The 26,860-nt window shown below is 41.2% G+C and overlaps 1 protein-coding gene across 4 annotated transcripts in view; it reads left to right on the top strand.

The window, feature by feature from the left end:
• The window catches only part of CTNND2 (catenin delta 2), a gene marked incomplete at both ends in the record, with an annotated part of 995,918 nt that overhangs the window by 776,092 nt on the left and 192,966 nt on the right, over window positions 1-26,860 (top strand). For all 4 annotated transcript variants that reach the window (XM_080715500.1, XM_080715499.1, XM_080715502.1 and 1 more), the window contains one exon: window positions 26,572-26,755. In XM_080715500.1, coding sequence (XP_080571626.1) covers window positions 26,572-26,755 — 184 coding nt within the window. The remainder of the gene's footprint in view (window positions 1-26,571; window positions 26,756-26,860) is intronic.

The following is a 26,860-nucleotide window of genomic DNA, read 5'->3' as shown; positions in this document are numbered from 1 at the left end:
TGTGTCTGAGAAGCACTGCAGGCCAGGTATGGTGGAAGGTGTCAAAATGATGCAGGCATAAGCTCTGTCCTCAAGAAGTGGTCCATTGAGGATGAGAGAAGAATGCACGACTATTCTCCAAGATGAGCACCAAGAAAGGGCCTGAGCAGCTCAGAGGAGTAGTCTCCCACTGAGAGATCAGGAAAGGGTTCAGGAGAAAAGCAACATTGGAAATGGGCTTTACAGATAAGCAGTGTTTGACTTTCAGGAGAAGAAAATGTGAGTCAATAAAGTTGTGGATGTAAAGTCCCTCATATACACTCCTTTAATCAGAATGAGTTAAACTGAGTCATCCCCCTGCCTCTGCCATGTGGACATTCTTGCACACACACTCAACCCAAAGCACAGCCTGGATTCAAAGGCAAATAGGAATGGGGAGAGAAGACCAGATTATAACATGGAGGCACTGTTGGGTCTCCATGAAAAGGAGGTAAACCAGGCAGGCAGAGGGAACCTGTACTCTTCATCTGCCTTCTCAGTGGAAGAAATAATGAGAAAGGTGCTCTGGAAGTCTCTACAAAATTTGATACACTTCACAGAAATATTTCTAGGGGTTCTTTCTAGGGGAAGTGGACATCTTGGAAAGGAAAAGGTATATGGGAGACTGAGACAGGAGGATCACAGGATCAAGGCCAGCCTTAGCAACCTCACAAGGCCCTCAACAACTTAGTAAAACTTTGTTTTAAAATCAAAAGTGAATTAAAGGGCTGGGGATGTAGTTCAGAGGTAGAATGCCCCTGAGTTTAATCCCTAGTTTTGAAAAAATGCACATATTATTAGCTCACAATAGTATGTGAATTAATTAAGGAGGGTTAATTAGTTTAAAAGGATTGAGCTGTACAAATGACATTTAGGCAACTGAAAAGTTGAGACATTTTTTTAAGTAATTTTAAAAATGTGGAAGCTGAGCATGGTGGTGCACACTTATAATCTCAGCATTTGGGAGTCCGAGTCAGGAGAATTGCAGTTCTTGGACAGCCGCAGCTACTACCTAGTAAGGCCCTTTGCAACTCAGTGAGACCCTGTTTCAAAACAAAGAATAAAAAAATAGGGCCAGGGGTGTAGCTTGGAGGTAGAATGCCCTTGGGTTCCATCCCCAGTACTGAAAAAATTAAAAAAGCGGAGCCTGAGATGAACATGTGGCTCAGTAGCAGCCCTGAGTTTAGTCCTCAGCACCACAAAAACAAAACAAAATAGAACAAAACAAAAGAACATGGAAACTGGCAACACAAATGTTTTCAACACCTTAAGACCAGCAGTCTAAAACAAACACACTTGGCATTTAAAATAATGGTACTAATTAGCTGAAAAAGCCATTTGCCCTGCCATTTGCCCTGCAGTTGATTTGACATTTGTCAGAACTCTTTTGGTGAGAAAATGGATTTTGCTTGATAAGCATGATGTGGTTTTTAAGTGATGGACCTACTTTCTTCACAAATACAGTTTCTGGAGTTCATCTGTGCATTTACTGGCTTAAAAGCAAGCACAGGTGTGAGCTCTAATCTGGTTTCCAGGTCTATTTAACAGTTAATCACATTTTGCATATTCACTCACAAGTATCAGTAGCAAAAACAGCCCCTTCCGTTCCTCACATTTGACATCCAGAGATTGTTTTAGATGAAAAAAAAAAATGATCTTCCACCCTTTACACTTTATTCAAAATTATTTCCCTGCAAAAGGAATAATATGCTTGGAAATATAAGATGGACAGAGATCGCAAGGCATTTACAAACATTTTCATTAATTAAGAGGTCTCGGACATCAACTCGAGCAGCTTCCGCTTTGTTTTGCTGCTCTGTGTGCTTTCTAAGTGAATTTATTTATTTATTTATTTATTTATTTATTTAGTATGCTTAATTCTGGTTTGGGTTCCCAGCATGCTCAGGGCAATGGAGAGAAAGAGTTTAGAAATGAGAGAAAGAGAAGAGGCTGGAATGGACACCTTTGCCTTCCTGGGCGGTGACTTCCTGCAGTGCAGGGTCACTGTGCGCAGAGACGCCATTCTGTCTGCTCTTGACCCTGGACTGTTTCCTGAAACGTGTGCCCACCACGCAGGGGTCACGCCTATCCTGCCCTGAGGACATCCATGTGCACAATGGTATTTGGGTGCCCTGCCTCCCATGCCCTCTTCAGAACACCTTCTGATGCTTTGTTATATTAACAGGAAGTAGGAATTTGTGTTGTATGTACTTTTTTTTTGCAGCACTGAGGATAGAACCCAGGGGCATTCTACCCCCGAGATATACCCCTAGACCAATATTTTTATTCTTTATTTTGAAACAGGGTCTCACTAGGTTGTAAAGGGCCTCACTAAGTCCTTGAGGCTGTCCTTGAACCTCGATCCTCCTGTCTTAGCCTCCCAAATGCTGGGATTACAAGCATGCGCCACCACGCCCTGCTCTAGGAATTTGATTTTACCACATAGTTGTCCTTAGGAGGATGGATCATTTAGGCTTTTTAAGCACTTTATCAATTTAATACCTTTCTACAAAACTGCCATGACTATTAACTTAGTTACTAGAGCGTGTAAACACAGATGTGAGATTTCATTGTCATAAGGAAACTTCACATTGAGCATAGCGAGGTGTTTAGAACTGGAATTTGATGGAGATGTGATTGAAGAGAAAAGATCATGGACCACAGAGCCTCAGAATGAGGACTCCCCCAGAAGCAAGTGCTAAGTCTCATTAAATAAGCTCACCATCAGTGAATGTGAAGGAAGGCCTCTCCAAGTTTTCTGATCAGCCTCTAAATACCAGAGTTTTATTAAAAGTCCCGTTACCTGCGGGGAGCCTCACCCCTGGGTAGCTTTGCAAATGCTCCCATTAGAGCTGCAGTGTACAACCGTACTATCAGAGTTGCCATGGAGACAGCTAGACCCATGCAGATGACTTCAAAAAAATCAGTAGGCCACTCAAAGTCTGTCTGCCAAATGGAATTGACAAGGACTCCAGCCCGCACGTACCCTTGGCATTGTTTCTCTCCTTTGCCTGTTCCAGATTCTTTGTCTACCTGCACACACACATACCTGGGAGAGCCCCTAGGCTTTCCTCTCATTTACACCTGCACACAGTCCTCCCTGTGGCTCGGCTCCACAGATGCAGTTGTGTACAGGAAGGACCTCTGCTCCGCTTCTTGGCTTCTTTGCTATGTCTTTCGTGCATGCTGGCCCTGCAGGAGCCATCTGTAGTGTTTCTTCATAGCTACAAGTGTCCCGCTGTGGTCACTGCTCCCCAGAATATGGACAAGAGAGTAGGTCTGCTGGTTGTCACAGTCTCACCTGCAGCTTCCCGGGCAAAGTGCTTCAGCAGGTGTCTGCCCTGAGTCCCTAGGAGACCATATGTTAGTATGGTAGCTACAAAGTAGTACATAAGCCAGAGATAAAGGATGGTGCAATGCCCTTCACTTTACAGCTTGTACAAGGGTCCCTCAAGGATGCTTCTTAGGCCCCAGGTATTAGAGAAATAGCCTCTTCTGTCTTTGCTCCTTGCCCTAAGATGGAGACATGAGTTTCTGGGCTGTGGCAGATTAAAGGAATAATGCCCACTCCCGTCCTTGGTCCTTGGTGCCGCTTTGCCCTGCATCCTGCTCCATCTGGGGCTGGCTCTCCTTTGGAACAGTTCTCTTCTGGCCACTGTCCTGCTCACCAGCAAGACCACACCCAGCCGGCCTGACCTGCCTAGAGAGACCCAGGCCCCACAGCTGTGGTCTTCTCCAGAACTCTTTGGGTCCAATACCCAAAGCGTTGAGTTTGGGTAGAGTATCTCTTACCTGAAATTCTTGAGAACAAAGGGGTTTCAGATTTCAGATACTTTTGAAGTTTTGGAATGTTTGCAAATACATAATGAAATATCTTGGAGATAGGACCCAACTCTAAACATGAAATTCATGTATATTTCATATATACATTCATATAGTTTGCAGGTAATCTTGTACAATATTCTTAATACTTTGATGCATGAAACAGAGTCTGTGCATCACAGCTGAAGGGGCCAGGAGAACACCCTTGGGAATTCTTGGGAATAAATTGCATGCTGTTCATTTTGATGTGACCCATCCTTTGAGGTCAGATGGGGACTTTTCCAATTATAGCATCACGTTGGGGCCTAACATGTTTGAGATTTTGGAGTATTTAAATTTTGGATTCTCAGATCGGGGACGTTTAACCCGTAAGTAGATTCTGCCAGCCCAGTGCCTCCAGGTTTCTGGAGGGCTCTGTCCTAGGTCATCTCAGCAGCAGACAGAGACACCAGCCCAGATGGGAGGTGGCACTCTTGCTTCTGTGAATCCTCCATGGCCATTGCCTGCTGATGTCATGACAAGTGTATATATTTCTGTCTGGTTCTCTAAGAAATCATGTCACACAGTGCTTGTTAGGAAGTGGCTGGACCAAGAGAGTGCTGCTCAGCTGGGCCCTTGGGTAAATATGGAAAAGGGCCCGGTGTCACCAGCCTCATCCCACAGACCACTTGCGCTCCCATCCTGCCCAGAAACCTGCCTTGGAGTTGGGGAACTTGGCACATTAGCCTGTTTCCTTGCAGAGACCTAGATGCTGAGATTCTGTAATATATAAAAAGTGCACGCCTCATTTGTACTTTCAGTGTGTAAAATTTAAAACCAATCACACATATGCTTTTTTCTTTTAGTTCTTTAAATATTAATACAGAATTCTACCTCCAAAGTAAATGTATTTTAAGACCATATGATACTACTTCTTTATTTTTGGCTACTCCCAGAATTAATGCCCTGACTCAGCTGTCCCTCAGTGAAAGTCAGTGCTGTAAGACATTTCCTCAAAGAGCAAAGCCCTTAGTCCATTACTTCCAGTGAAGGTAAAGTACGTCATGGCTATTATCCCTTGTTGGGATGCGCAGGCATTAAAGGCTAATACTACCTATTTCAAACTAAAAACTCTTCCTTGTTTACATAGTCACTTTAGAATAACAATTAATGCTTTTTCCAAGAAAATTGCCTTTTTAATGTTAGACATTATCCAAGATTACCTATTCTGGGAGTAAGGCCTTTAATGGGAGGTTTAACTTAGGTATGTTCTCAGACTTCAAACTTACTAACTTTTAGGAATAGCAGACCGAATATTTTTTTAAATTCATGTCTACTATAAGAAAACATTTTTTTCTGTGAAAACAATAGAAAGTTAAATATAATATTATGTCAGTGTTATATATAAGTAAATATGTACTTTTAAAGCATAGTGTGTGTGTGTGTGTGTGTGTGTGTGTGTGAGAGAGAGAGAGAGAGAGAGAGAGAGAGAGAGAGAGAGAGAATGAATGAGTGTGTGTATGTATGTTGTTTCTGGGGATTGAACCCAAGGGCCTTCTGCCTCTGAACTACAACCTCAGCCTTATTTTATCTTTATTTTGAAACATAATCTCATCAGATTGATGAGAGTCTCACTACTTTGCTAAGGCTGTGCTTGAAACTACAATCCTCCTGTCTCTGCCTCCCAAATACTGGGATTAAGTGTGCACCACTGCCTGGCTCATAGTCCATATTTTAAATGCTAGCCTTATCTTGGAAAAAAATAATAAAATGGTTTATTTATTTGTGTGTGTGTGTGTATGTTGTACTGGAGATTGAATCTAAGGGCATTTCTACCTCTAAGCCATACCCCCGGCACTATTTTATTTTATTTTATTTATTATTTTGAAACAGGATCTCATTAAGGTTGTTGAGAGTCTCACTATTTGCTGAGGCTGTCCTTGAACCTGCGATTCTCTTGTCTCAACCTCCCAAGTACTGGGATTGTAGGCATGTACTGCCACACCTGGCTAATTTCTTTTGTCTTTCAAAATGAATGTCCACACAGCTTATGATGAAGTGTGTCCATCCAGGAGAATGTAGCAATCTGAAATTGGGAAATTTTAATTAAGCTATTAAAATATTTTATGGCTGTACATAGCATCTTAATAATTAATTGTTATAAAGTATATGACTTATCATCTCAGTGGGGTAATCTTAAATAAGAAATTTCCAGCAACGAGCTATGTAACTACACATTCTTCAAACATCTCAAAGGCATATATCTTTCTATCAGATAAATTTGCATATAAAGTCACAAATTTATTGTGTTTGTTTTAGTTGTACAATGAATAGATAACAATCATTACCTGCTTTTACAGGTTGAGATGATGAAATGCTGTCACCTTTCTTGGTTCAGTTAGTTCTAACAAAAAAAATCCTATGCACTATAAATTTCAGTTGTATATCTACTTTTTATTTTATTTTATTTTATCGGTGCACTATAGTCTCACATCCTAATGTGGATGCACATCTACTTTTTAAAACGGTAAAGTTCTGGGAGGCTCAGCAGACTTCTCTCATCTCAGATTGTTAGGCTCCCTCTGCTGCCCTGGCCCTCCTTTCACCAGTACTGTCCTCCTTATGAGGTTTTGCTAATGATATTCCCACAACAGAGCCACGGCAGATTTTCCATTAGGATATATATTGCAGGTGTTTGATGCCATTCCTCTGCCATGTACATTCACGTATAAGCTCTCAAGGGCGGGGACAAGCCCACCTCGTGTTTGTACCCCTGATGCTCAACATCTCTACCACAGGAGTTCAGTGAATGACTCTTGGGTGAGTTTCTTTGGTTGCTATTCTACTTTTCCTTTTATCAAGCAGCCTTGGGTCTCAGAGGTGTCCAGCTGATAGCCAGTGTTCTGTTCTCCTACCGAGGGAGAGGCTGAGACCAGTGGTACCCTTGTCCCTGTTTGCTGGCTGCTCATCCATCTTTGATTCCGTAGTAAGACCATGCTTGTGGTGCGAGCTGCTGTGAGTGGCCGTGTATTAACTCTTCCCTGGAGGATCAATTGCAGGAACTGAAATGGGGGTTGACAGATCACATCTCCACCTCAAACTATAATCCAGCTTGAATCCTTGGCCAATGCTTTGATTCTCCAGCTCTTCCTCTTAGTTTCTACTTCTTTGCCTTCTTTGGTACCAGCTCCGCTACCACCAGGCCAGGGGCTTGGAGTAATCAACAAACATCCTCTGCATCAATATGTCTGACAGCATTTTAAATGAAATGATGCATGTCTTCCTCTAACAGATTGAGGGTTTTGTTTATGTGATGATATGATCTTTGACATTGCAAACCATAATTCACCTGGAGATAATTGCAGAGATGTCTAACTATTGCCATAAAGAACAACTTGAAGCTAGGCTTAGTGTATACCTATAATCCTAATATTTGGGAGGCTGAGACAGGAAGATTACACTTTTGAGGCCAGCCTCAGTAATTTAGCCTCCACGACTTCCTTCTTTCTTTCCTTCCTTCCTCCCTCCCTCCCTTCCTTCCCTTCCCCTCTCTCCATCCCTCCCTCCCTGTGAGCATGTATGCCTCTACCATCTTGTACCCCATTACTTTGTATGTCTACAATGTAATAATAATAATAATAATAATAATAATAATAATAATGATTGAACCTCCGTCCTATTGTCTAACAGAACAAAAGTGCCAGGACTTTTCTTGAATATAAGTAAGGCATAGAACATCTCCCTCCTACTATTTGCGGAGACTGGATGTTTAACTTATGTAGCCCTTGCTGAAAGCCAAAATACCCGGAGACTTGTTGATTTTAGCCAAGAAGTATAATATTCATCCAGCTTCGCAGGGCATATATATCCCATCTGTTTATCACACTCATAATCATAGAATCTCATTAGTTCAGCCACTAGAGATTCTATTTTAATGTAATCACTCTCTTTTTAGGAGTTTATATAAAAATTATCTGAAAAACTTACTAATAAATCTTACAAACTTGGTCTTTGAGGTACTCTCTATTATGTTACTTTTATTTAAATCTGTGGACAATGGGGACAAACAGATGGTTGTTGAGGGGGGCAGTAACACGCATCCTCCTGCGGGGCAGGATCATGAATCTGGCCGCAGTGATGATGACTGGAACAAATGACCTTCCCTGAGATCAACAGAGATGCTGAGGGCAGGGGGTTGTTGGGATATTTTAAACTATGAATGTCCAGTGAGAAACATGGCGGGGGAGTCCAGTTAGGGTCATACTGGATCTTGAGTTCCCAGAATCACAAGGAAATTGAATTACGGAAATCAGTCTTCATGGAGGAGGGTGGTGTAGAGAGAGAAATAAAAATAACTAGATAGATCTATAGAACTCGCTGTAACAGAAAGCTCATCCTCCTTTCAATTGTATCAGTGCTAACACCTCAAAGTACAAATGCAATCAAATGGATATACTTGCAAAAGTGAATGGTTTAGAGTTGATACCCTGATACTCTGACATCAGAGGAAAGAGCTTGCTATTGAAACCCTATATAAATGTTCCGCTATATTCTCAACAATGCACATATATATTGGGTGGCTGCATGCTTCCAGCGCCTTTTGACACACTGTGTTTATAATTGTTTTAGCTCATTCATACCAAGACTCAAGGTAAAAGAATCCTGTCAGCGGGAAGCAGCAAAGTCAAATGTCCCCAGATCTTTTTTAAGTAGAATTCATTGTACAAATCAAATGAAGTAAAAGATACTGTAAAAAATAAAATGTAGCTGTCAAAAAGCTAAGATTCCCCAACAATGGAGACTAGGTTAAGGAAAAATAATTGTGGGCATTTATACTAGTTGTGATGGGGTAGGAACTCTAGGCTCCACAAGTCTTCCACATTTTATATCTTTACTTACCCGTTTACTCTGAATGCAATACCCAGCTGGGAAATAACAGAGCCAAAGATGTGAGCTGGAATTTCAGAACAAAACCATGCCAGCAGCCGAAATGATCCTAACAAGGTTAATGGAATAGAATGCCGCAGGAAGGAGACAGCTCCTGCCATGATCTCCAGACAGGGAAATGGTCGCAGGACCCAGTGTCAGCGAAGGACAGGAAAATGTGCGCCACTGAGCGAAACCGCACGAGAATGATCTTTGTGGAGAGCATCAAGGATCTAATAAAGATAATGTTTAAAATAAGTGAGTATAAGCAGGGTGTGGTGGTGCACACTTGTAATCCCTGCGCTTGGGAGGCGGAGACGGGAGGATCGTGCTGGTTCAAAGCCAGACTCGCTGGCTTAAAAGACCCTGTTTCCAGGCACCCAGCTGCCTCTTGCTATTACCATAGGATATCTAATCTGCATCTCAGATTGAACATTCCCAAACTGGAGCCCAGTTTCCTGCCAGACCTCTTCCTCCTCCCCTTTTCCTCAGCTCCAGTGCCTAAGGCCACAATTTGTGACATATATATGTGTGTATATGTGTGTGTGTGTGTGTGTGTGTGTGAGTGTGTGTGTGTGTGTGTGTGTGTGTGTGTGTGTGTAGGTCTGGGAGTGTAGTCCAGAAGTAGAAGGGTTTCCAAAAACCCCAGTACCACCAAATAAATAAATGAATAAAATAAGTGAGTATAGCCGGGCGTGGTGGCGCACGCTTGTAATCCCCGCGCTTGGGAGGCAGAGACAGGAGGATCGCGCAGGTTCGAAGCCAGCCACGCGTGCTGGCTTAGGAGACCCTGTTTCCAAATATAAAAAAAATATAAAAAGAGGTCTGGGAGTGTAGCCCGGAGGTAGAAGGGCTTCCAGGAACCCCAGTACCACCAAAAAAAAAAAAAGTGAGTATAAATTGAATAGCATTTAAAATATTATCTGTTATATAGTAAGAAAGAAAAATAAGAAGAGGAAGAGGGAGAGGAGAAGGAGGAGGAGGGCAGGAAGAAGAGGAAGAAAAAGAAAAAGCCTAAATTGCTGTCAATAACAGGATTCATTCAAAGGTCCAGCGAATAGACCATTGCCAGGCATTAAGAATCAAGATGTGGCTAAATATTTGTTGATATCAAAATACATCCATGATCTATGTCGACTGCCAAAAGCAAGTTAACAGTGATGCCTGTGCCATGAATCTCTCTTTCTACTGTGGCATGTGCATATGTAATGAGCTTAGAGAGGTGGACAGGAACATGTTCCCTCAACCTGATTATATGTGGGTGAATTAATTTTTTACTTTATTCCTTTTAATACAAGATTCCAAAGTTGCCATGTATTGATTTTTTTATAATTATTAAAGGTAACACTGCTAAAATCTCAGAAAAAAAATTAAAGTATGTACCAACAACATGCACTATATGCGAACTTAAAATTTGGTAAACATGAATTATAACATAAAACGGAATTTTTATATACTGTATACATACAGAAAAATTGCTAACAGCAAAAAAATTGAAGCATTCTAAAGTTTGATTTGAAATAGGCAAAGCATAGGAATTTCAGAATCTTAGCATAATCAGTAAAAGTCACCTTCCATCTTTAGGACACAGTGTAGTTTTTGTGCTCACCTAAGGGTTAGTCAACAGATAAATGCATTGCAAGTGTTCAGTGCACTCACCACTATCTCTGAAAGGCATTTTATCACTTTTGTGATTTTACCCAGAGGAGTAATGCTAAATGTCACAGAACATTTAAATAAGCAAGATTGTCACTTTTCCTAAATTGTTTTCTGAAAATCCTATTAGCCTTTGCATTCTGATCATAACAGAGCCCTTGCTCTCACATGTGCAGCGCAGCCTTGCGGTAGGCTTGCTGCTGCTTTGAGTAGGGAGCTGCCTCTCAGAAGCGGTGTTCAACATCTTGCCACTGGCTCTGGTTCCTGCACTGAATGCCTGCCCTAAAGATCTGCTGTCTGAGTCTACCCACCGATGGCCTGAAACAGATGCTTTAAATTGCAAACTGTAGCTGGGTTCTTTGTGAATGTGTGTAATAAAAGAACTTAAACCTCTAGATTACCTGGGATATTATAAAAAAAAAGAATCTTCACCACTAACAGAGGAGGTGTCAAGCTGGGATTCAAGATGTGCCTCACTCTGAGGCAAGCTGCCTCACTAAAACTGTTGAGGGTGATTTTCTCTTCCATGCCAAACTGCCTTCACCACCTGACTCTTATAGGCAGGTTTGCTTGGGGCCTGGCCTGGGCTGCTGGCTCTCTGTGTGAACTCTCTGTGACTGTCTCCTGCCCCACAGCTTTAAATATCACTAAATGGTGAGGACTCTACATTTCTATCCTTAGCACGGTGCTCAAAACTTGCCCACCCAGCTGCCTCTTGCTATTACCATAGGATATCTAATCTGCATCTCAGATTGAACATCCCCAAACTGGAGCCCAGTTTCCTGCCAGGCCTCTTCCTCCCCCCCTTTTCCTCAGCTCCAGTGCCTAAGGCCACAGTTTGTGACATCCAAACTATGTCTCAACCTCTTCCATCTCTACCAACCCGTGCATTTCTCCTCTTGGAATCACAGAGTAACCTCCTGGCTGGCCTTCTCATTCTTCTCACCTCATTCCAACCTGTTTTCTGCAGAGAACAAAAATTATGTCTTTGCAATCCAACTGTCCATTTAGGGTGGTGCAAAATGCTTTGCAATGAGGTGTCGGTTGCATGCCATTGTGAATCAACCAAATGCACTTTAACATGGTTAGTTGTATGTGAAATGAATCTCAGTTCATAAAGAGATTCTTTTTTTGCCTAGAATATAATGTTTAATAAATGCAAAGTCCTATTAATGAAAATTAAAACATAAGAATTACATGGTATGTAATACATGATTATAAAATATTATATATTTTTAAATTTTTTTAATGGGTGCACTCTAGTCATACATCTTAATGGAGTACCAGATGGTAGAGGCACACATGCACACATCACTCATTTAGATTCTAAAGGAGCTGCGTGGCCCATTCAGAATTTATCCCATACTTGATGTAGTGCAATCGACACATGAGGAGTGAATGGAATATTTCAAAGCAAATCCAAATCCCAGTCAAAAGGCGTGCCTGCTTCGTGATGCCCCACTGTGCTTAAGGTTACCGGTGAAACTCCCACAGCCCTCTGTGACCGCGGGCTCACCAGCCCCAACAAGACATTAGAAGCGCACTCACTGGGATTCTCCAGCGTCCAATGCAGAGAATCTTTCTGGGTGCGGGCAGAGCTGAGCTGACACACCGCCCCAGGGGTGGTCAGGTAGCCAGTGACTCCGGAGAGGGAGAAAACTGCTGAGGGAGCCCCAGAGGCTTAGAGGCCGTGGAGTAGGCGCTGAAACCAGGAAGATCCTGCGCCCCACAGGCTGACGTGAGGAGTAGGAGCAGCACCCAGCCCAGCTCTCTTCTCCTGTGCCTTCTGACTTCCCACAGCCCCATCCACTGGCTGAACCCCACAGCAAGCAGAGGGCACTGATGTCTAGGCATTCACAGGAGGACACAGTGAGAACCTTCTAGAAGGATAATGGGAATCCTAACTAACTGTAGACAGTATTAGATCTCGTAATGCTGAAGACTGGCATTGGCAGGAAACCAAAACTCCAACACTTTGAATGATCGTGTCTAGACACCAAGAAGCAAAAGTGCAAGGATTTTCTGTTGGTTCTGACACAGAGAACACCTGTCTACACCTTGCTCTCTTCCTGAATTCATGGCTTTGTCTCGTCCTTGCTGAGAACCTAGTCTTGTGTCGAGGCAGCATTTGGAGGACCACTCCTGCTTCCCAACACATCTTCATCCTGCAGACCATCCTTTGGTTCAATAGGATGGTCTCTGCCTGAGCGATTTTTTTGGTGCATTGTAGTCATACATCTTAATGGGGTACAAGGTGGTAGAGGCATACCATGTACACATCACTCATTTAGCCCTTCCCCAATTCCTACCCATCCCATTCCCCCTCCTTCTCATGTTTGGCTTAGTGATTGACACTGATATGTTTGTGAATGTATATCATGTGCATTAGGGAGTTTCCATCTTCCCCCTTCCCATCACCCCCAGCTGGGCCTCCTTATTTGCTCATCTATGATTTTTACAAGCCATTTTTACATCTAGGAGTTGGTAGAGCCTGAGGCCAGTTTCCCAAGCAGCACTGTACCAGTCTTCCTTTGACCATCCCAACCTCTGTAGAGTCTTCCCTTACATCTACATAGAGATGGAGATGTAACCTCTCCATCTCTATGTAGGGCACATGGTTGCTCTTTTGACTTAGTCTCCCTTCCCCCTGAGGTTTCCAGAAGCTGGAGACCACTTCTATCCTCTTCCCTTTGCCGACTCCAGCTCTGTGGAGGACCTGCACCAGCGTTGCTGTATGTTTGTGATGCTGAGCCCTTAAGCAGCTTGGCCACTCTCTGTCTCCACACAGTTCTACTAACCAAAGAATATTCCTGTTTACTGAGTGGGTGAATAAGGAAATGAATTAACAAAGCAATGAATGAATGAAGTTATTGGGTCATGATGTTAAGCCCCCAGATGTACCGCATGAAGCTTCCTGATCCCAATTTCTTTAGTCATACTTTATGGTTTTTTGTGCTTATCAGAAGAGTCACAATGGAAGAAGCTGATGTTAATTAGCTCTGTTTAATTAACCAAGACTAAGGAATAATAACTTATACCCTTAGTGATTCTTCACTCTGGGTACTCTCTTAAAAACAATGGTGGTGTCCTTACCCCTGCTCCCAGACTACTCATGTCAGAACTTCCAGAGATGGAGGGTGGCCAGGTGCCTTTTTAATTTTGCCATAGTGGAGAGGCCAATTACTGTCCTAGTGCCAGACAGTGATTGTGCAGTGACAGGTATCCTTTTGATTGAGAGAGAGATTTTCATTTTGCTCGGCATTTAAGTTGGTGTCTATTCCACTTTAGTTAGGCCTGTAGACAGTTATCCATTGCCTCCTCATAGCTGGCCTTTGTTCTGTCTTTTTTACACCTCAATCTCTCTCTCTCTCTCTCTCTCTCTCTCTCTCTCTCTCTCTCTCCCTCCCTCCCTCCCTCCCTCCCTCCCTCCCTCTCATTCTCTCTTTCTCTCCCTCTCCCTCTCTCCCTCTCTCCCTGGCCTATTCTGCTCAACCAAAGATCCTCCCTTGTCATACAACCTTATGAAAACCCCTCCCACAGAGATCTTGTGTGACCCGTAGTTTCTTGACCCACCATCTCTGTTGGTTGATGGAGCATATCCTCTGCAATCATGCATGGTAAGTGCCATTTTTCCCTGGGCAAGTGGACTTGCTCTTTCTATCCCCAGGTGGACTCTGTTTCATTTACTATTTATTCCTCACAGGGACTAGCAATGTCTTGCTTGGGCAGGTACTCATGAAATACCTGTTGAAAAGTAAGACCATGCAAGTAAAAGGAAATGTCCCCAAATTTCTGATTTGGGTATTAGATTAGCTTGCAGAATCTGAGTGGGAAGAAAATATGTTCTGAGAAAAATTTGCAAGTGTTCATATTCAGAGTTATGGAAATGAAGCTCAGAAATATAAAGCTGAGGGTAATCAGCAGAAATTAGAGTTGAGTCTTAATGTTCTCATCCGCTGTCATCATACAGTTTCCATGAGATCACCCCGGAATAGTGTGTCCCCAAGTGGAAGGTGAGGGCCCGAGTTTCTATCCCAGCCCTATGTTTCCCGTTTCTTACCTGTCCTTGGGAGATGGATATTCATAAACTTTAATCTCTTGTTATGAATCTACATAATGAAACCTCTAGTAGTACCTCTCTTCTAGGGATTGTGGTCAGAATTTAAAAATAGTACAGGTGACATGGTTATGTCTCAGTGAATAAGGAATTATTCTGATTATTACTGACATTATGATTGAACAACGGTATCATATAGTTTTGATTTAACTGGAAACGAGGCCTCATTTTGAAATTAGTGTGGTAGCTAAGGGGACGATTTAGTTTTAGTTATTCTTCATCTCAATCTGGTGGGTTTTTTTCAGGTTTTTTTCATTAAGTAGTGTAGCTGTGTTTTTGTAGAGAGATAAGCAAAATTTAACGTTTGCAAAAATATTTGTATTTGTAAAAGTCATTTCCAAATGGAATGCGCCTCACTCTGTGAGCTCAAATGACTTCTTAAAATTTCTCAAGTTTCATGACCCGAGGCTAAGAAGAAACTGGCAAAAGATGAAAAGCCGAACATTCTCTTGTGCTCGTGGATTCTGCTTCAAAGCATCGCAAACCACATCACCTCACTCCAGCTTCAAGGAGCAGATTTATTTGTCTCCTTGCTCAAATGCATCCTACTCAAACTGTTCTCTGACCTTCGTTTTCACCTCCAAGTTGAACAACTTTAGACAAGTGACTCCCCTTCTCCATTTCTGTTTCCTCGTCTGTCAGAGAGAATTGTTTGGAGAGTTGGCATGTGTCAGTATCTGCAAGGGAACTAGCAGAGCCCTCAGTGCATAATAAGATCTCAACAACGTGAGATATTTTTGCTGATCTTAAAAACTGGTTTTAAGGCAATCTTGTTTCAGACACCTAGCTCAGCCATTCTTTGCAACAATCCGAGATCCCCATACTTTGGCATCTATAGGACTTGACAACTCTTTTATTTCCTTTTCTTTTCTCTTCTCTTTTGTTTGTTTGTTTTGATTTGTTAGTACTGGGGGTTGCAGGGGTATTCTAGTTCCTAGCTATACCCCTAGCCATTTTTTTGTTGTTGTTGTTTTGAAATAGGACCTTACTAAGTTGCTGAGGCTGACCTTGAACTGAGATCCTCCTGTCTCTACTTCCCAAGTGCTGGGATCATGGGTGTGTACCATACCCAGCTCCAGTGACTCTCTTCATTCAAGTGATTACTCATCTGTCTACTGTGCATCTATTAAAAGCCTACTAAGAGCTACACATATTTAGTTCTGACTGTGTGAGAATTGTGATAAAAAAAACTTCAGACTGACTCCCAGTTGTTGCTCTTTCTATTCTGCCACCATCCTCATGAAGGCCACTTTTCTTTGAGATCTGTAGGAACAAAGGACACATAAAGATGGTCCAGTACAGAAGAGTGTTCCCAGTTGCCCTCTAGCTAAATGGTATATTCATGTATTTCATTTTGCATTACTATAACAAAATACTCAGTGGCTTTATAAAGAAAAGGGGCTGATTTAGCTCAACATTTTTGGAAGCTACGAGTCTAAAAGCAGGTGGCCTCATTTTCTTAAGCTCTTGTGAGGCCCTCACTATAGACGTAATCATGACAAGAGTATGTGTAGGCAAGAGATAGCATGACAGAAAGCCAGAGAGGCCAGGGACCCACCACTCTTTCACAGGCCACACCCCCATGACCTAAGGATCCCCCATTAGACTCCACCTTTTAAAGGTCCCACCATGACTCTAAGAACCAAACCTCCAATCCAAGAATCCATAGGAGACAGACTGTATTCAAAGCATAGTACAAGACCCCAGTGAATTCAATTCCAATTCTTATGTGGGCATCAATAGGTCAAATGAGGTGGATACACCCTATGCAGTATAAAATAGAAACTACCAAGGTGATAGCCCAGCTTTATACAGAATTATATAATTTCATATTTTCCACCTTGCTCTTGGCTTAGGAAGTCTAGAATGGCAGCCAAGACCATCCAAAGATGTGTGGCGGCTGTGTGACTTCAGAGGTATCATACGTAACAGAACTATAAATAGCTTAACACCCATTATCTTGCATCCAGATGAGATCTGGACTTTATGGTTAGTAAGTCCCCCTGTATGTTCAGAAGTCAGCCTGGCTGTATGCTTACCAAAGATGAAGTTAGCTACTGCCCCACTAAAGGCCAACAGAAAAGAAATTGATGATAAATGAAACTAAGTTTATTACACGTACTGTAATAAACCACTGGGTTGAGACAGAGTTGTGCCTGGTGACACAGAGAAGAAAAAGGACCTCGAAATGGGTCTCGCTGAGCGAACTCTTACTTCTTTAGAAGGCAGCTATTTAGTTCATTCCCTACTCTTCTGTAGGCAGAGATTTCCTCTAGCAAGCAGTTAGTTCATTTCATTGAGCTCAGTTTTGTTCAACATAGGGATGGCACAGTATGTATGATCTCCCTCTCCCCCTTTCTGGGTCTGCCTACCTCTTCTTCAATCATGTTATAGGTGAAAGGGGGAAACCTAGGTCACTTAGTTCATTCATGTAATTCCGGAACACAAAACTACCAAGAAATACAACCAAAGTAAGAACTCACTTTTATCAGCACATGAATGAATCAGGATTGTCAAATAAGAGGACTTGATAGTTAACTGTTATAAATTTTAGGAAAATAGTACCAGGGCCACTTTCCATAGGGTACAAAACAGCCTGGTGTGGGTGCTTTGATGGTACTTTTTCAGCATCCAGGCAGACCCAAGGTCAGGGAGGAAGGCTACAATTTCATCAGTCCTAATTTTATATTCCTAACCATTGATCCCTTGGGAATTAAAAAAATACAGAATTCTATGGTTCATTTATAAAATGCTGGGATCAAAGATGAACCTATAACTTTCAAAGATGGCTATGCCCAGACATTGATGTCCAAATTATTTCCAGACACAATTACCTGAAAAATTATCATGGGAACGTCCTTGTCTTTCTCAGGTTATATCTATATGGCTCTATCCCAAACTGAAGACAAGTTTCATCATCTCTGAAAAGAATCTAACCTGTAACTCCTGTATTAGAAAACTATATTGAAAAATTTTTAAAGAAATAAAGATATGCATATACCAACTTAAAATGGAGACCATAGACCATAGACATATTTGAATTTTAAATGCTTCCTTAGAAAAAATGTTAGTCTTTTATCTGAAATATCACTTCATTTTAAATTAAATTAATTCAGACTATATAAACAACACTGAAGATAATTTTTAAAGTACTAATAAAAAATTTATGTAAGTATGGGCCTCTTGCTTATGTTAATCTTATACCAGCATGATCTAAACTTTTAAAAAATACTGCTGGTACAGAAATTTGAATATAAGAGTGTGCCTGGGATCAGTTTTGGCTTTGGAACAAGAAAGCCTTAATATTGATGGCTGTATCTTTCCTTTAAGAACCTTAGAACCTTAGCAATTAAAATATCTCATGGGAACTGGGTAGATTTAATCCACTTAAACCAGAGTCTCCCTGCTGTGTGATAGCAAAGGTCTGAATTGCTTTCAAATGTAAGGCACAACTCACTCTTCATCTATTCTGCAATTAGACAAGAAGATTATATATATATATATATATATATATATATATATATATATATAGCAAAAAAAAGAAATCTTCAATATCAGCATGATGTGTGTGATTATTTTTAAACAATTCTGTACTTGGACCTGAAGCCATATTCAGCAATAGTAGGATCAGAATTTACTATTATCAGTGAGAACGGTCCAGTCCTCCCTCATCACCTCCACACTGATCGGCCCACAGCCCTCTCATCCCATCACGACCCCAGTGAGACTCTCTGGCAAGAATTCAGTGGGTTTAAATCTGAAAAGGATGAACCTTCGTCTAATCCCACTGCAAGGGACAGTGAAGTTTCTTCCAAACAGGAGAATCTAGAGGTCATTTGTTTTGGTTAACTACCCCCTGGGACTTTTAAAAGGAAACTTGAGAAGTATCACTCTAAGGAATTAACTATGATCAGAGCAACATCTTGATAAACTTTAACAGACACTCAAGCTAAATGTGTTTGTATTTAAAAACATTACATGAGTGTTATTCATGAACCCTTTCCGTCTGGAAGGCCACTCAAGACGATCTCAATGCACACCATATACTGAGGGTCGTTGCTTCTAGGGAGTATGTTGAGATTGAACTATTTGTGCACCCACACGCTCACAGATAGCCGGTGCATGTAAGCTCAGAAGGAGATAGGAGCTCAGGTGTCAGGACCCTCTCAGTTTAATCAGTAACCCCCCATCTGGTCACAGACTAAAGATATGAATGAGCCAGGGGTGGGGGTGGACAAGGTAGGAGTGAGTGGTCCCGTGACCCTCATCCTCCCCTAACTAGACCCAACTGACTTCTTTACAAAATATTTTACTCCATCCATCTCTCTTTCCCTTCCCTTTTTCCCCACACGCAAACTATCATTCAAAATAAAATAATGATGTATTTGTTTAAAATAAATCATCAGAAGTATTCATCTTTTCATTAACTGCTTGATTTGAAATAAAACATTTAAAACACTTTAAAATGAATTAAGCCCACTTTTCCTTTGGACTCTGAGCCTCATTCATGTTAGAGGATATGTTATAGGTCTAACAATTGGAAAAAAATAGCTAAAAGAAAATAAAGTGCTGTAATAGGTCTTGCATAGCCTTGAGGCAATATGTGATTTTACCATAATGTAAGACTTGCTATTATTAAACTATATTTTCTTTGTTAATCTTTTTTTTATAACCAACATAGTCTTCATCTCCTTCAGGGAAATGAAGCTACAATTACCCTCTATTAAAACAAAATAAAGGATCAAATGAAAGTAATTAAGATTTTATTAAAGAAATTTTAATAAACCAATTACTGTTCATGAATATGGATTATCTCAAGGAAAAGAGCCATCCTATTCCTGAAATAAAAATAAGCAATCTTTTAAGTGTATTTAGTCTATATAATTACTTATTTAAATGTCTGTTCTCAACTAAACATACTGTCAAAATTATATTTGGAGCAGCAATAATTTTACACAGATAAAAGGAATCTATGGAGTGCGTGTAATGAAAGATGCCATAAATGTTTTATTGCAGATTATAATCTAGGGAAAAATTAGCATATCTTCATCGGATGTATTAAAATTTGCTAGTGACCATCAACCAAAATATGTTACCCTCAGATAAGTGTGAATGGAGGTGTGAATGGGGGTAACTCATTATGAATGCTAGTGTAATTTCAGTTTATGTTACCGTTTTTGCATGAGTTGAAATTTTAGTATTACTTTGGCTAATTCAGAATGGCCAGGGAGTTAATATATAGAAATTATCCAAATGAAGCATGGGTCAAAGTCTTCTAATGTTAAGTAGATTAGTGTTTTTCAATGATAGAAATTTTTATCACTGGCTAAAAATAGAACTTCTATAGATGCATGATAAATCATTTCACTTAAGTGCATTTTTACATTTTTGTATCTCATTTCTAAAATTAAATCTTGAATCTGCCATTGTGTTCTCTCAGTTAATCATGTTTTTGCTAGCACTGTGAAACTTAAGGAGTGCCTGAAGCTTGGAGCTCACGGCATCCTATAAGGATTAAATCACAGTTACCAGTTGCTGTTTTTATCAGGCGAGCACCTCCTTGGGTGTCAGCACATATTTTGCAGCTAGGAATGGTATAAACTGAGTGTGTTCTTCGTGCTGTGAACACTCAGACAAATGTCTGCTGTCATCTCATGGCTAAGACCCTGTTGTGGGGAGGAACTGTGACTAAGGACAGAAAATCAACAAGTAATGGGAAATATGGGCTGGAGAAAAGGTCTCTGCTGTTAATCCAAATAGGAGATCTGACAGCCTATGTCTGGAAAGCTAGTTTAGACTGATCCAGAAAAGCCGCTCTGAGCTCAGCACATTGAAGGTGATGTGACTGGCAAGAAGAATTAGCCATGGAAAAGTCTGAAAAATAACATTTCAAAATGAGGCTGCAGCAAGTCCCAGGGATCTTTGTACAAATGAGCTCCAGTGTGTCCAGGAGCAGAAGGAAGCCACTGTTATTAGAGACTACGGACCAGAGTTACTGTAACGCACATGCCAGGGGAAAGGGGGTTTCATTTTGTTGACTGGTGTACCCACTCTGTGTATAACACAACCTGGCAGGCCATAGGTCCTTGATATATATGGAAAGTATGAATGAATGAATGAATAAAAACATTTGATTCAATATGAACTTAGAGATTTAGGAAAAGGCTATCATAAGAAATTTAATTTTGAGCCAGGTGTGATGGCACATACTTGTAATTCCAGTACTTGGGAGACTGAGCCAGGGGGATCATGGTTCGCGGCCAGCCTCAGCCTTTTGCAATGCAGTGAGACCCTGTTTCAAAACTAAAGAATACAATAATAGGGTTGGGGGTGTAACTAGGAGTTAGACTGCCCCTGGGTTCCATTTCCAGTACCACAAATAAAAGTTTAATTTTATTTTAAATATGATAGAATTTTTAAAGAAATTGTGTTAGACTGAATAAAGGCTCTCCAAGGATGCTCACATCCAAATTCTTAAAGCCTGTAAAAATTGTGCTACACATTGTGATTGGAATAGGTTTCTTTGCAGGATTGGTTCAGCAAGGGATCTTGAGATGGGGGTTATCTTGAATTATCCTGGAGTAGGGGTCTTTGTGGGATTGGCTCAGCGAGGGATCTTAAGATGGGGGTTATCCTGAATTATTCTGGAGCAGGGTTCTTTGTGGGATTGGTTCAGCGAGGGATCTTGAGATGGGGGTTATCTTGAATTATCCTGGAGTAGGGGTCTTTGTGGGATTTGTTCAGCGAGGGATCTTGAGATGGGGGTTATCTTGAATTACCCTGGTAGGCTCCATATAATCATGAGAGTCCTTATGAGAGGGAGGCAGGTGTTTCAGCGTAAGAGAAGGAAAGGTGATGAAGGAAGCTAAGGTCAAGGGGTACAGGACCTCAGACCAAGAGATGCAAGCAGCCTCCAAGGCTTGGTGAGACAAGGAAACACAGGTCCTCCAGAGCCTCCAGAAGGAGCAGCACTGCCAGCCCACACCAGACTCCACACTGCCAGATGGTTAAAAAAAAATGTGTCCTGTAAGCCACCATGTGTTAATGTTAAAGTAGTAATAGGAAACCACGGCAGGTCTTCCAAATGAAAGGAAGCATTTAGCCTCTTAATAAGCTGTTTGCATGATGAATGATAGATTTTTAAAATCAAAATGTTTACCATTTATTTTAATACATTTTAAATTTAGTTGCACACCTCAGCTGAACCCTCTTCTGTATCATCTGTGCTGTCACAATGGAATTTGGGAAGAGGCTAGAGGAGCTGGAACAGGTGAATCGAGGGAAAAAGAAAACTGACTAGAAAAAATAAAAACATGTTGCAGAAATAAACCAAAAGAGAAAAATGAGCCCACTGGACAAAGCAGAGTGAAAATGAGGAGCAGAGAAGAAAGGGCAAAGAGGGAGTGGGGGTAGAAAGAGGACAGAAGATATGTTACCTATGGCTGCATAACAAGTCAGGTCTCAGAATGGAATAGCTTCAAATAGCAAGCATCTGCCTCCCGTGGTGTCTAAGTGTGAGGAGCCAGGGTCAGCCTTTCCTGGTGACTCTGGCTCAGGGGCTCATGAGGGTGAAGTCGTGAGAAGGTCTGAGTAGGGCTGAAGGGTCTGTTTCCAAAATGGCGCACTCCTGTGACCGTGCTCTGGAGGCCTGGTTCTGCATCACAAGGGCTTCTCCACAGGGCCGCTTGAAGGTCCTCGTGGCATCTGCTTTCCCTCAAACAAGCACCCCAGAGAGAACTTGGAGGAAGCCCCACTACATCCTGTATGGCCTGGTCTCAAGTTGGTCACAGACATTTCCATCAGGTCTGTTGTTCAGAAGTGAGTCACCGAATCTGATCCTCACTCACGAAGAGACAACTGTGCTCCAGCAGTTGAAGAGACTGTCAAGACATTTGTGAACATATCTTTAAATGCCATAAAAGAAATGGAGGAAGAAAAGAGAAACCAGCAAAATATCATTTTCCAATTGTTCAGAGGGGATACCTAGAAATGTCCAGTTTCCTCCACTAATCTCTCCCTTCAGCTCTGTGTGTGTGTGTGTGTGCGCGTGCGTGCGTGCGTGTGTGTGTGTGTGTGTGTGTGTGTGTGTGTGTGTAAGGACATGGAGCTCCCAGCTGTTTCCTTTTTAAAAAAATTTTATTGGTGCATTGTAATCATACACCTCAATGGGGTACAAGATGGTGGAGGCCTACATGCACACATCACTCAATTAGCCCTCCCCAGTTCTCTTCCCACTCCCTCCCTTCTGCCAGACACATCGAGCTTTGTTCCACTTGTCCCCAGAGACTCCTGCTTCTATGCTGAAGCTTCTTTCTGTGTCTCGATGATCAAACCCACATTGAAAATTTTGAGGACTCCCTACAGATGGTTTGCTGAATGCCACTGAAAGGAATCGGCCACATTACATTCATTTAGCCAACTCTGCATCACAAGGTGAAAAAGTTGTTTCTGATGGAGATTTCGCTGCCTTTCTAATCAGCTCAGCAGAGACTTGTGAGCCACTTGCACATGTTCGCTGAGATTGAAGGCTCAGGGATATGGGTCAAGTGCCGGGGGAAGTTCATTGGAGTGCGACGCGCAGATGAATCCAGCCTGCAGTGAATGGGAACTAAGAAGCTCCTCTCCATGCACGAGTCTGAATTAGGCTGCACCAGTGAATGAATTAATCAGGAAGGTGAAGGAGAGAGACTAGGCCATTAAAGAGATTCCTCAAACAGCACCTTGTTTTAATCCTCATCCTTCTGGTAAAATGTTACTTTAGGCCTTTATTTTTTCTTTGGTCTTCCTCTCTTCTTCTCCCTGTTTCTTTCTGTTCATTAGTAAACTAAAAATCACTTTACTAACACAGAATGACTTTAGATTGGTTTAAATCATTTCATGTTAAAATGCTAATATTTCTCTTTTGCTACTTAATTTTTTACACAAAATGTATTTTATGGTAAAATACTTGATCCACATTTTAAAACATTTATTTACAAGCTTCAGTTTTCATGTATTATTAGCCTTTTCAAATCAGGATTTGAGAGTGAAAAAACTCATGTGTTCCTTATGTTTGCATTGAATGCTTAGAGTACAGAAAATCTTAAAACTTATCCGTAAATACTGAAGTAAGTACTAATTTATTTTAATGTGCCTTTTTAAACTGAAAAAATTTGTTATTTTACTATATATAAAAACATTTTTGCAAGAAAAAGTCCAGATTTTACCAGAGCCAAGGCAGTAAGATTTACGTTAGATTTCTCAACACAAACTCTCAAAGCCAGGAGGGCTTAGAATGAGGTGTTCAGTAACTTTGCACCAAAGCTGCTATATCCAGCAAGACTGAAAATGAATGGATATAATTATTTTGACTGTTTTGATTATCAAAATTCAGTATGAACATTTCTTAAAAATAAACAGCTTCGTGGTTTTTTCAGACAAAATATGTTTATTTAAAACTTAATTCTCACCTTGAGTGTGCAAAATACAAACTATAAAAATATTCTTTGTAATCCGGGCGTGGTGGCACACGCTTGTAATCCCAGCATTCAGGAGGCTGAGACCTGAGGATCGCAGTTGGCGTACAGCCTCAGCTACTTAGTGAGGCCCTCTGCAACTCAGTGAGACCTGGTTTCAAAATAAAGAATAAAAAAAAAATAGGGCAGGGGGTATAGCTCGGGGGTTGAATGCCTCTGGGTTCCATCCCCAGACCCACCAAAAAAAAAATCTTTGTAATTTACAAATATACAAAATACTTTGTAATTTACAAATATACAAAATAGAAGTTTGCTTAAATTTATATTACATGTTTATTAAGGCAAGGAACTAGACAGAAAAAAATGGATTTGTTCTGCTTAAGGCATACTTGGGAATAAGTCCTTGTACAAATTATCACACATCTGAAACCACAGTGAATAACAGACTGTCTGCATAATAAATGTTAAGGAAGTAAACCAGGTGTATTTACCTGACTTGGGTCATAAATGTAGATTGGAAGAGGCAAAAGTAGATTGTCCTTGTCAGAGTATGCATCAATTTGAGAACTTTGCCTTTCTCCTTTGGAATCTTTAGAACCAAGACTCACCAAGCACCATGGCCATTAAAACGTATTTTGTGTACCTGAAATTTTTCCTTTCCTTCTAACATAATAAGGGCTTTTAGAAGGCAAAGATAATTCAAGGTGATCTTCATACTTACATTGCACTGAGATACAATTTAGGGGAATTCTGCTAATATTCATAGCAAAATTCCCTAATGTACATGATGTACATTCAGAGATATATCAGAGTCAATCACTAAGCCAAACATGAGAAGGAGGGAGGGGAGGGAATGGGGTGGGAATTGGGGAAGGGCTAATTGGGTGGTGTGTGCATGTATGCCTCCACCATCTTGTACTCCATTAAGATGTATGACTACAATGCAACAATATAAAATATTTTAAAAAGTTAGTCCAAATCAAAATGTTTTGCACACCTCCTTTATACCATTGAGCATTTTTTGTGTGTGCTCACTTAGGATTCTTCTGACAATAAAAACGTGTTTTCAGAGTGCATAGAAAATGGTGGGTGGAGCATGGGCAAACGTTTTCTGTAAAGGGCCAGATAGTAAATTGTTTAGGGTTTGTGAACCATACAGTTTCTATCACAAACAATGAACTCTTCTTTTGAGGACAAAAGCAGTAAATGTATAAATGAACAGACATGTCTTTGTCCCAATAAAACTTTATTTACAAAACAAGCAGACCAGATTTTCCCTCAAGCTAACACCCTGCACTAAAGAATTGATTCATGCATACTGGGCACCAAAGATATTTTATTTCCTTTGTATTCGCTTAGTAAAATTTCCAGTGTTACTTCCCAAAACAGGTGAGTTTGTCTCTGTATTCATATTTTTATAGAACTTTGGAGTCACTTTTAGAATTGCATATATAGTTATTAACAAATTTGTATTCTTAGTAACATGGGTTAGTTTAACATGTATGATATGAGGAACTAATAAACTAGTTTCAGAAAGATGTTCTTTGTGTTCTATTCATAATAGAATAGATGAAACAAAATCTCATCTGGTTAGAGTAGATGGAAAGGCTGTTAAACAAATAAATTGCAAGTCACTCTTGTAAAGACTACCACAATATGGCATTCCCCATATCTGCTGTGATCATGCCTGCGAAGGCTAAGAGGCAAAGAAACTTTCTTTAATAGGGAAATAGAATAGTATTCCGTTTTCTTTATGTGTATTTTTCTAGGCAAAAAGATAGAATAATTATTTTAAAAGCATTTTCAAATGATGTTATAATATGGATGCAATGCTTCTGACGTTTTCTAGAATTAGTGTCATTTTAGAAAATACATATCTCAAAACTTGAAACAACCCAAGTGCCCACAGTGTTTGCTTTTGCTCTGCCTACATTAATTACCTTTACACTCTTCCCACTGCAAGTCGGCCTCCTCCTGCTCCCTTGTCGCTATCTAAGGAAGAACATTCTATCGGTCCTCCAGGAGCTTGATTTTAGAGAACAACTGACAGCACTGTCACAAGTGACAATGTGTTGAAACCACTTCATACACCAGCCATCTTCCATCATTTTACCCGCTGGATTCTCACTGGTTCTTCCCAAGTCGTGGTTGCTTGTAGGTGGAAGCTAAGTGCATCAGCTAGACCATGTATTTGTGCTGAGGTCTTGGGTAAAACAAAGACCTGCTGCCCTATTTCTATTCGCTTCCTCATCTTTGGTTGCGGCTGCAATTTGGGACCCTGGGGGCACTAAGTGAAAAGCATCATGGTGGTCAACCTCAGTCTACTCAAAGCTCCCAACCTTGATTACTCTCCATGTTGAAACAAAATAATCATGTCACAGTTCTTCTACTCACTGCTTGGATTTCTACAGCACTCTCTTAACAGGTTTACGTGCCGGGTCCAAAATGAGGGGCAGGCTCTGGGATAATGCTCATGCTGTCTTTCTCCTCCTTCTTGCTAAGCCTGCTGACTCCAAGAAGGAAAAGAGTTTGAGGCTAGAAAGACTAGTGTCCACCCAACCCCAATGGCTCTCCTGATTCCTGATGTGTCTCTTGCAGGGGTCCTTTGGAACCTCTCCTCCTGCGATGCCCTCAAGATGCCAATCATCCAGGACGCCCTGGCAGTGTTGACCAACGCGGTGATCATCCCCCACTCAGGCTGGGAGAACTCACCTCTGCAGGACGATCGGAAAATCCAGCTGCATTCATCACAGGTGCTGCGCAACGCCACTGGGTGCCTAAGGTCAGTCGCCTGGCACAAGGGCCTCCTCCCACCTCCTTCTTTAGGGTTGCCAGTGTCAGACGCTTGCTTTCTATAATTTTAAATGCTGTGTTTTCCTAAGGACCA

The sequence above is a fragment of the Muscardinus avellanarius genome (assembly GCF_963383645.1).
Source record: "Muscardinus avellanarius genome assembly, chromosome: 1".
NCBI classification, from domain to species: Eukaryota; Metazoa; Chordata; class Mammalia; order Rodentia; family Gliridae; genus Muscardinus; species Muscardinus avellanarius.
This window is presented reverse-complemented; position numbering and strand designations above follow the sequence as displayed.